The 11,120-nt window shown below is 38.3% G+C and overlaps 1 protein-coding gene across 1 annotated transcript; it reads right to left on the bottom strand.

The window, feature by feature from the left end:
* Positions 1-1,223: 1,223 nt before the first annotated feature.
* fibinb (fin bud initiation factor b) lies at positions 1,224-3,668 on the bottom strand. Its single transcript, XM_043244395.1, has one exon. The coding sequence runs from the start codon at positions 3,082-3,084 to the stop codon at positions 2,461-2,463; it is 624 nt and encodes a 207-aa protein (XP_043100330.1). The 5' UTR covers positions 3,085-3,668; the 3' UTR covers positions 1,224-2,460.
* Between the last annotated feature and the right edge of the window lie 7,452 nt (positions 3,669-11,120).

Here is an 11,120-nt window from a genome sequence, read left to right as displayed (position 1 = left end):
GCACTGAAAATGTACTGAATTTTTTCTGTTAGCACCTAAACTGTGTGTGTTTGTAAGGTAGTGTACTTGTGACAGAGAGAGGTTATGAGAAAAGGAAAAAATGCAGACTACATTGTGGCCTGGTTTGAGAATATGTGCTTTAAAAAGGATGTTGAAAGGGTTCTTTACTGATCCATTAAAGTACAAATGTTATAAAGCTTTTGCATAGTTGCAACTGTCCCTATACTGTCAGTCATGATAAAACTTGTTATGTTATCAGGTTAGCACATCTTTAATGACTGGTTGCCAAATACAGTAAGTACCAAATAAACCCAACCAAGAGTGTACTTATAAATAACTCTAGTGTTTTTTTGTTCAGAATTTATTAACTTTTTGCTTAATAAAGTATTTAATAGTAATTACATAGTAAATATAAACATGGTAACAGTTTAGAATAGGAAAGACGTATTAACTATTAACTATGACTTTTCCCTCAGTAAACTCCTAATTGTCTTCTTTTTAATAGTTATTGAGGTAGTTTTTAAGTTTAGGTATGGGTTAGCAATAAGGGGTCTAAAATATGGTCGTACAGAAAAAGGCGTTAATATGTGCTTTATAAGTACTAATAAACAGTCAGTATGCTAGTAATATGCAAGAATAGGTCTTTAAAATAAATGACTACCCACACACAAACAAAAAAACACATTTCCCCTAAGAGATCACATTAGTGCAGCAGTTAGTCTGGCTGTCTTGTAATGCTTGTTTATGAGGAGGACTCCCACTGGTGTCCTGCAGCAGCTGTTTCAGTGTTTTAACATGAACCCATGCGACACCTGCAACTATCACACTGCTCCTACCTTAATGCTCTGTATCAACCTGTATGGCTTTAATTCATAATACGTCATCTCTGTATAATTCTTTTAACAGACAAATGGCAAATGAAAAGTTTTGAGGCCTCTGAATAGTTTTAACATCGGTGTCGAATCTATTTGTAAAGCTTTAAAGCGTCAAAATAAAAAAGCGCCATAAATGTATCACATGATCGAAACAAACCAAAATTCTTTATAATTCAAGTAAATGACAATCTTCCCTTTCCAGTGAGCCGTTATCATCAAGCTGATCTCAGGATCCAGATCAGTCCAGTTTGTGAATGAAGCAGTTAGAGAGTCAGAGCAGCCAACTCAAAGGAATGATTTGTTAATAATTTGTCATACATACACAGGTCTGAGTAAATGACACAGATGTTATCTTGAAGATTTTTATTACAAAAAGGAATATACACAACATATACTGTATTTCAGGAATGGAACCACACATGGTAGATCACTTCAAGTCCAATAATCCTGCCCGCAGTCATCTTGGTTTGTCTGGAATATGTCACCCCAGATGGTCTTTTTTCCCATACTTCTCAGAGGATTACAAGAATACTTAATGCAACATGTACAGTTTCATAAAATGAATACAGTTATGCTTCTTCATAAATATAAACACTCACAGTTTAATATTTTAAAAGCTCATTATAAAATATAGAGATTTCCTGGGGCACACCGAACGTAATTACATGTACAAAGAAGAGCAAATGTGTTTTTATTCCTCCAAGTGTGTCATAAAAAAATGTCGTTTTTAATATGTTTGTGCCAGTATCTTTGGGAGGATTGTCGGACTGAATGCTAAAAACTATTCCAAGTACATGCTCTTATATAAACTAAATATTAATATGACAGTTAACATTTGTACAATGAAAACTATATTCCTTCTGTTTAGCCAACATGAATTTTCTCTGAAACATTCAAGTAATGCCAATGCAATTGAGCAAATGCAAATACACCCGACATCATTATCGGAGAAAGTCAACGCTGACACTAACTCAGTGTTTTGTATATCTCCTCTGAGAGGTAAAGCCTCTATATTGGTTAGACTGAGATTCCAGTCATATTATCATAATCTGCAAGTGTCGTTAAAGACTGGAATTTAAGGGCAGTATTGCCAACTTTAAAGCATTTAAACGGTTGCCCATCACGTAAGATTGCCGCTATTAAGTGAATACTGGCTTTCATTTATTGCACAGAATAGCTGCATCATGTTGCCAAGTAGTTAGAGAGAAATAGCATGTGTTCCTTCAAAATAAATAGTATATTGTTTTGCTACTAGTACTTAATTTGGTAAGCAATCCAATAGCGATTAATACATATTATAAGTATGGGAAAAGTAACAAAAACATTTCTAAATATGTTCCTGATTTTTATTAGTAATTACAGCTAGGATCGACACTAATGTCTCACAGCAATAAATTTGAACCGAATAATTACGTGCAGTAGTATAGCTATTACATAAAGACGACTGGGACTATTTTATTTGGAACACTGGCTATTTACTAAAAACAAGTACTACTTAATTCGAAGGAGTTCATGTTAAAATGCCTTGCCACAGAGTCCGACTGAGCTTTGCCTGGTATCTCCTGAAGCAGGCAGACAGTCCTCTCTACACCTTCATGTACTCGTTCTTCAGGCGGCTCAGTCGGGTCCCGTGACTCCGGATGATGAGCGACAGCAGCTCGTGCTTGTCCTTCAGTCCCAGCGAGATGTCCAGGGTCTCCTTCAGGACGTCCCGCGTGTGCACGATCATGTTGAGGAAGTCGTCGCTGACCTTGTGCTCCTCTTTCAGCTCGTTTTCCTGGCTCTGCTTGAATTTCACCTCCAGCTCCAGAAGGGACTTCTCGGAGTTGGAAAACGCCTCGCCGATCTGGGTCGTCTCCCGTCTCAGGTATTTCCCATAGCTGTCCTCCCCGTCCAGGTCGAAGGAGATGCTCTTGCTGATGCCCTCCAGCACCCGCGCCGCGTCCTCGATGTGCCGCTTGATGATGATGAAATCGTCCCGGATCACCGAGTCCTGGTCCTCGTCCAGGGTGCATTTGCGATTGTCGGTCATTTTGAACAGCATCTGGCATTTTTCGGGATCGTCGTTTTCTTCGTAGTTGCCGTCAGGCTCGAAATAATGATGAAAGGTGCCGTTGGACATCTCGGGGTGCAGGGGTCCCGAAAAGAAAGCCCCTCCGACACGAAACGAGAGCAGACAGGCTATCAGTAGGAAGAGGGGGGAAGCCATCCTAGCCACCTCTGCCTTATCACAGTCAACAGTACCTAAGGCTCTGCTGTTCAAACTTTAGACAAGCCCTCCTGCTCCAGCCCCACGCATGTCCAGAGCCCCAGCTGCCGAGCGATCCCGACACAGAAACAGCTCAATCGCGGAGAATCGTCCTTGATTTGATATCGCAACTTTCCAGTCCGCTTTCGTGCCTGTGTTTTTGATTAAATCAACAGGCGCGAGCCACACAGACCCTCGCCGCGTCCTTCTCTGCGTCTGTTTGAACAACATCTGGACCGTTCAGACTCTGTGTGCTAGGTTTAGATAATAATACCCCCGGTCAGACTCTCAAATTACAAGCCCGTCACTCCTTCACTTAAAAGGCAGCACACATTACTGGCAGCACGCATTACAGGGCTTGTCATTAAAAGACCTGGGCTCCTGAAAGCTACAAAACTATAGAATTTGGCTGGACGTTAGACTAAACCTAAATCAAAGCGGCAGCAAAATGACATTTGTTTGTTTAGAACGAATACAAGTTACATTTCGTTTTAAACTTCATTACATCAAATTTATCTAACTCGTGAAAAAATAAATGATTGTGGGGTAAGATAAAGTTATACAATAATGAAGAAATAAGTGATTAAAATTCCATGTATTTAATCATAAAAAACATTTTATGCATTTTTATATTAGTACATTTTATTTGATGTGGAGAATTTACGTTTTGTATGCTGCTCTATTTATATTAAAAACTACTTTATAAAACTACTTTAGCGCTAGACTACTATTCATTGAAGTCTACGGGATAAAAACGATCCAGTTTTGTGTGTTAAAAACAGGAGAAAAATAAAGTGCAACACTGCTACAAAAATGTTGAAAACTGAATAGATGGAAATTTGAAACATACAGTTATAACCTGCATAACCAATAAAACTAAAATGATCAAGAAGCAATTATTATTGTGAAAAATGGATGTTGACATATTACATTACAATTCCATCAGTTTCTATAAATGCGTATATCCTTGCATTTTCTCTCTTTTGCAATAACACATGCTCATCTCATTTCAATACTATAAACATAAGCAGCAACGTGACGTGAACGTGTCAAATTAAAGTGTCATGAAAGCCAAGAATGTGAGCGTCCTCGTTTCAGACACTGCAGATGGCCACCTTGCATGCTTCTCTCTTCAACGGGAGCTGTGTCTGACAGGCCTCTGAATAGAGGGTGCTCTCTTTATACCGGAGGTCTTCATTGTCAGAGACAGGTCTCCCAGCTCCATATGCCGATTACCTAAAGAGGATGACTGAGTGATGACGAAAGGTCGTGACAGAGCGTGAGACAGAGCAGAAACTGTTCTGCTTCGGCCTCAGGATGTGCTACTTTCCTGCGGGGGCCCCTGTAGAGAGATTCAGAGGGTGAACAGCAGTGAGCTCACACTTATATACTCTGTTCACTTTTAAAAAGCCCAAGGCATTAATGAACCACACATTCCAAGAAAACCAAAAGACAAACATTTTGTGGAAACTGTCACAGAAACGGTGATGTCATGTATGATGTATGAAGATGGATTCTCAAATACACTCCAAGACTTGGATCATCAGACGTTGGCCATGGAAAGCCTCGTTTGCTCGGCCTTGTTGGATTTACAACCGTCTTTCATCATTTTTACAGACACTGTACAGACACTGCCAGCGTTCTTTCATTTCACCATATGTCTCTTAAGCAAATGCATATACCCACACACCAACAGACACACCCCACACAGCACAAACTTTTCAAGACGCTCACATGTGCTTTTTTACAACATTAAATCCTGGCAAACAGTACCTCAGTCTGGTATTTGTCTGTGAGCGTGAGGTAATAGGGAATACCGCAGTGATGTGTCTTCATTATGTGCCCTACCGTCTCATTGATGCTAAGACAAAGTTGCTGCAGAATAACAGCTTTCCTTTAAACACCTGTTAAAAAAAGATGCAGAGCAGAGCATTGGCTTGAGTGGAGAAACACAGGGATGGAATCAGAGAGAGAGAAAGAAAAGGAGTCTTGTTTTCCACTACACTGGAATTCGTTCCACTAGAATCTATTCTTTATGAGTGCTTTAATTTTATAGTCTTCAGTACCTCTTCCCAGACGCCCTGTACCCCTTTGAACCTGGTTCCCCCAATGTTCCTCCTACAGATATCCACTACAAGGGGGCCGTCTCTCTCTCTCTCTCTCTCTCTCTCTCTCTCTCTCTCTCTCTCTCTCTCTCTCTCTCTCTCTCTCTTTCTCTCCACATTTACCCCGTCTCTTAAACCCTAGTGGATGGAACGATGCCAGCTCCTGCAGAACTTGTTGCCCTGCTAATGATCTTAATAACAGGGGTCTATAAGTTATGTTAGCTGTCTAGTATTTTTTTATAAAACATGTTAACTTTAAGATCAGCTTAAACTTGCATGAAATGATCCCAAACTATGACTGAGACTTATGTTGCGAGTTGCACACCTCTGCCAGACTTTTCACTCACAGGATGCATCATAAATACTACTGAAGTCATCATGTCGCCCTTGGATGGGCCTCTTAAGTAAATGAAAGCTGCACACAGTTCCTTTGTGGTTAGACTGAATTCATGCCATCAGCTTGGCAAGGATAAAATGGGCACTGACTTAAATGCCCTGAACCTTGCATGAACTGGAACTCCAGGCCAGTTCTAATCTTTTGAGGGAAGAATTATGGAAGAACAGTTGTTTCATCATTAATCCATGGAATTTTGTGCAGGGCAATAAGACTCAATTACTGAAACATTTGAGCAAGACGCTCATAAAAGATACAGATGCTGGAGGAACATGGCCAGTGAGGCTGTGAAACAGAATACACCGACAGCATGTTGAACAGAGCCTATTAGAAGACCACTGAGAGGACAGGCACACGCATGCACTCTTCATAAAATAACATCACATTAAAATAAAAGTTTACCCCAAAAATGTAAATTCTGCCATCTACTCACCCAATGTCATTCAAAAACCTGACTTTCATTCTTAAAACGAGAAATGCTGAAGAATTATGATGTTGACTGAAACTTTTAAGCTTCAGAAAGACCACAAAAGCACAGCAAAGATGCCATAAAAGCAGTTAATATAAGCCATGTTCAGCTTAAGTCATACAATGCTGTGTGCGAAGAACAGACTGCAATTTGAGTTGTTATTCATTGATAATCCTCCTTTCCTGTAAGGTTGTTTATAGAGGTTATTTATAGCACATTTCTAAAGCACAAGTGTTTAGATAAAAGGAAGTAAAATAATCATAAAAAATAAATAATCACAACAACAAAACAAGGAATTTAACATTAAGCATTTAAACATTATTTTAAATGAATACAAAACAATTAAAAATAGAAAATGATTATACATAAAATGCAGCGTAATCACTTCAGACGTAGCACAGTACTCATTCAATAAATCCACAGCTAAACAGATTCCTTCTCAAAGCTGATTCCAGCTGCGGACGGCACAATAGCTAAAAGCAGACTCCCCTTTTTTTGTGTGAACCCTTGATATTTTGAGTGGTCCGTTTGGTATTCAGTTAGAATACCTGCAAAGTATTTAGGTCACAGGCCATTGTTTGATTTAAATCAGTCCTAAACATCACTAGAAGACAGAGCAAGGACATGAGAACTGCTTTGTTCAGGCTTTGTTCACATTCACAGCCTGAATTTTTGGTCCTATCTTGTAGCTTCAGAACACTAGCACATAGACTATATACATATAATACCTTTATTAAGTTTGGAAAGATCTTAATTGTTACTGGGATGGAAACGCCAGTGATGAGGGCCAGATGACTACATGTGAGGCCACCAAACGTTACAAAGCTATCACTGTCCCAATCTAAGCTGAATGTAACAATCAACAGGTGCACTCATACGCAGGGAATACAACTGATTAGGTTAGACAAGCATGAAAACTTACAAATCTCTTCTGGTTACGAGCTCCCTGATGCGTCAGAAGGTTAATGAAGACTTTGGTCCCTTAGAGATTTTCTTTTATCACACACACATGTTCCAGGAAATCAGTCCAATGGTGACCTAACACCAGCTTTTTTTCTGATAGCTGCTCTACTGCCCAGTTCTATAAACCTCTGGATTTACAAGTCCATTAAGTTAAAAAAGCCTTGTGACGCAATTCTAGAAGCCATGCTGATCCCTGGAAGAAAGCATAGTTAAACAGCCACACATTCAAATGAATCAGTTAATCAAACTAAATAATCCGCTGAAAAGACGAAAAAACAAACCAGATCTACTTGTAACTAAGACAAACACAGCACAGATGTAAAAACAAGTTGGAGAATTATGAATGCATGAAATGTGCCGCAAGAAGAATGTTGATGAAATCTAGAGACAGAAAACAGGCCCACTTGACTATGTGTTCGTAAAGCTACTGAATCACACTCAGCAGAAATGATATGTCTGTATCTAGAACTAGCCATTATGGATAAAGATCTGTCTCACAATGCATAAAGGTCCACAGCAATCAGGAAGAGGGAGGGATGGAATACGGGGTAAATCTCCTCAGGGAGAATCGAAGGAATTGGAGTTGTTTGTTGAAGAAGTGCTGAGGAGATTTTTCCAGCTGCTTTGTGGTCAACTGCTTTCCCCGCAACCCCTTTATTCATTTATACATTTTCCATATGGAAATATTCTGAGACGAATGTACATACACGCACATTACAGTCCTGCAGTTTCAAGAAAGAGAGAATCTGAACTCTAATCGGCCCAATATTTACTCAGGTATGGTCATCTAGGTCAGGTGATAAATAAATGTGTTCAGTGTATGCGAAGGAATGTGAAATGTCAGACCGGGGTTTAAATTTACATTTAAATGAATCCGATAATCAGTGGCAGTTGTCATATAGGCGCTTCTTTATGCCTCATCTTCCACTCGTCAGTCTTTCCTGGCCTAACTTCAGCATGAGACTCTTCTCCTGTTGTCTACTCACGGTATCCGCATGGCACAAAACAGCCAACATGGTGGGGGGCATTTTGTTCTCCATTACTAAGAGTGCATCAGCCTCCATTCAAACTATGCCAGAATGATTATGCTATGATTATTCCCCTATGATCACAAATGGAAACTAAACCTCTGCAGTGAGCAAGAATGGCTCCCATTGCCCGATTTCCAAACAAGAAACGAGTAAACAATAAAATAAAGAAATAAACAAATGCACCCCTTCCCTGTTGTGTAATTTGGTAAATTCCCAAAGCGCTAGTACATATTAGTGAGATCAGAGGATGTTTATGTTTAGAAAGAACCACCAGCTCTAATGAGCTACACATGTGGATTTGGACAAATGACTCTGTGCGGATGCTCTTTTTCCCCCCATTTATTAATTCATGATGATTTATTGCATTGCTTGTAAGGCATAGAAACTTCCAAAACACATGTTCCTTTTGTTTGCTCCTCTCTGTCTGAAATGTTGCGCACGGCATTTGAGACACAAGTAAGTCTAAAATAAATCCTGAAATACAGTACACAGTCAAGGCTGCTCTGAGGAGGCTGAGTTGGTGCCTGCTCTAAATTCTGTGTAGACAATGCTGCATACAAGCATACTAAATAAGCATTTATTAATTTATTAAAACTTTTTTTAAGAAGTGTTACCTTTCACTGTGAGTAGATGAACATATATATAAGTTCATGACATCGCAATGGAAGATGATTTTGATGCATCATGGACAGCGTTTAACGGCGAAGACATTAATGACAGTGTCCCATCACACAGCTGCCTGACACAAAAACTATATTAATACTGTTGAACCTAGTGTAAAGAATGGATGTGCATTATCAATCAGACCAACAGAAAAAGACCAACAAGTGGGCGGCAGTGTGCTAATGTTTTATATTGAACATGAAACAGCTTGTGACGACGCGACACGTTTGAATGATTCAGAGTCGACTCTTTATTTTGAGAGAAATGAACTTTGTACACCGTGCACTTTCAGATTTAAAACTTTGCAGGATTGATGTTTTCATTCACTTGGAGCTGTGTTATGTACTGCATGAAAGGTCATTTTCATTATAGGAGCCCTTTATAAATGTATTATAAATATATGGTTGTAATAAATAATTAAAACACATATATCAGTGTTTCCTTAGTTAATTTCATATTTTTGGACAATGTGGGAGTTCTTTCCCTCTCAGGTGACCCATTGCTTTAGCAGAAGTGCACCTTATGTTAAGTCAACCTAAGTATTAAATGGGTTGTTCTGGTTTATATTTCTTTTTAAAGCTTCCCTGTAAATACTTCAGTGTTTGTGTAGGATTAGACTAAGTGGCTGCACAGGTTTTTGAGTTATTAGTCAGTGAGGAGCACAGCAGGAGTAGAAGCCAAAGACTGCAGTCATCTGTACACCAACCCTGCAGGCAGACACAGGAGGATTCAGTATGTATACTGCTCTGACATTATGAGTGGAAAAAATGAGTACTCAAAGACCGCGAGACAGAGAGATTCGCCTTGTTCCCTGTTGACCAGTCTAAAATGTGCCATCTCGAAAAATGGGAAAATAACAAGCAATAAAGGTGAAACTGACAGAAAGGAAAGGGTGAAAAATGAGAGATGCAGGGCAACAGCTACCAACACAAATATGGATAAGACTGTAAATGATGATCTGTCTGGCAGGAAGGACATTTTCCGTGTTTTTGCACACAAGAGGGCTCTCTGTGCTCTGTGCTCAATTTATCATCCTGGACTATGAAAAGGGAATAAAAATGTAGCAATTCAGAGCAAATGCTCTTTTTTAATCTTCTGAATTATTATACATTTCGATGTGTTACCATTTGTGCTTGTTTTACTATAATGTTGCTAATTGGTAGTGCTTTTATTTATTTTCATTTATTTATTTATTTATCAATTATTCATTTTAACCCCCAAAAGTTCACTAAAATGACAAATTTATCAACTACTAGTACTGATGTCATCACATCAATAATTTTACATAGATTTTGTTTCTATAACATAATATTTTACACTCATTACACAAGTCTTAAATAGTATAAATAAAAGATCTGGTGCCAGTAATTACATTTTCATGAAGTTCAGTCCCATTATCCATATAAGGATCATGTGCAATTATATATGATCATGCATGTATATTTAATTAAAAACTGGCCAGTTTTGTGAAAACGGCATCAAAAGCTTTGTTGTAACAATTCATCCCACTAATTCTTATGCAAGAACTGATGTTTATAAATGTTACATTGGTACATTATATGAATAACAAAAAAGTTACAAAAAACCCCAAAAATTATTATGTGAATGAAAACTCTCATATTTAAATTTATAGTTGAAAGGCTAATAAATAGTTAAAATAAGTTCATAAGTAGTACTAAGTATATTTTGTTTAGTATGTGTCAATTCATTTATATTACTTAATTAAAACCATAAAAAGGGGGAACGTATTTCTGTTTGTTTAGCTTGGGAATTATTTAATTGTTGCAATCAGGATGTTGTTTCCGGTGCTCTGCAAGCACAGCCACATGAGGCGCTGCGCTAGCAACATGTTACAAGAAAGTTAGGAAGATATATATAATTTTTTTTTTTTTTTTTTTGCTTGTTTAAGAAACTGTAACCATCCAAGTTTATTCCTCTTGAGTGAGAGAGGCGAATGAGGTATGTGTTTATCTTGTTAATTGCTTTGCCGTATACGTGATCGCGTGTTAATGTGTAATTAGCCAATTAAGTGTATTTTCTTACGTGTTGAATGTGCACTTAATTTATTCCTTTTGTATGTATTTTTTTTGTTTATTATTATGTGCAAGCACCACTTTTAGAGGGTTATTATAAGTTTTATGTATTGCTTTTCGCAGTTCTGACGGCATTGTCGGGACATAAAAGGGATGCATGACTATAATTTACAAGACATACTACAGACTCGTGTCCAAATAAATGTCTGTTGAAACCAAGAACGACCTGAGCCTTTGATTCAACTCGAGGGGAGTAACAAAGGAAGTGAAAAAAAAAAATCTGAAGAAAAACCACAGAATTCCAACACACTTTTTTTTCAGTGATATTAATGGATTGCT

Source organism: Puntigrus tetrazona, chromosome 7, assembly GCF_018831695.1.
Source record: "Puntigrus tetrazona isolate hp1 chromosome 7, ASM1883169v1, whole genome shotgun sequence".
Classification (NCBI taxonomy): Eukaryota; Metazoa; Chordata; class Actinopteri; order Cypriniformes; family Cyprinidae; genus Puntigrus; species Puntigrus tetrazona.
This window is presented reverse-complemented; position numbering and strand designations above follow the sequence as displayed.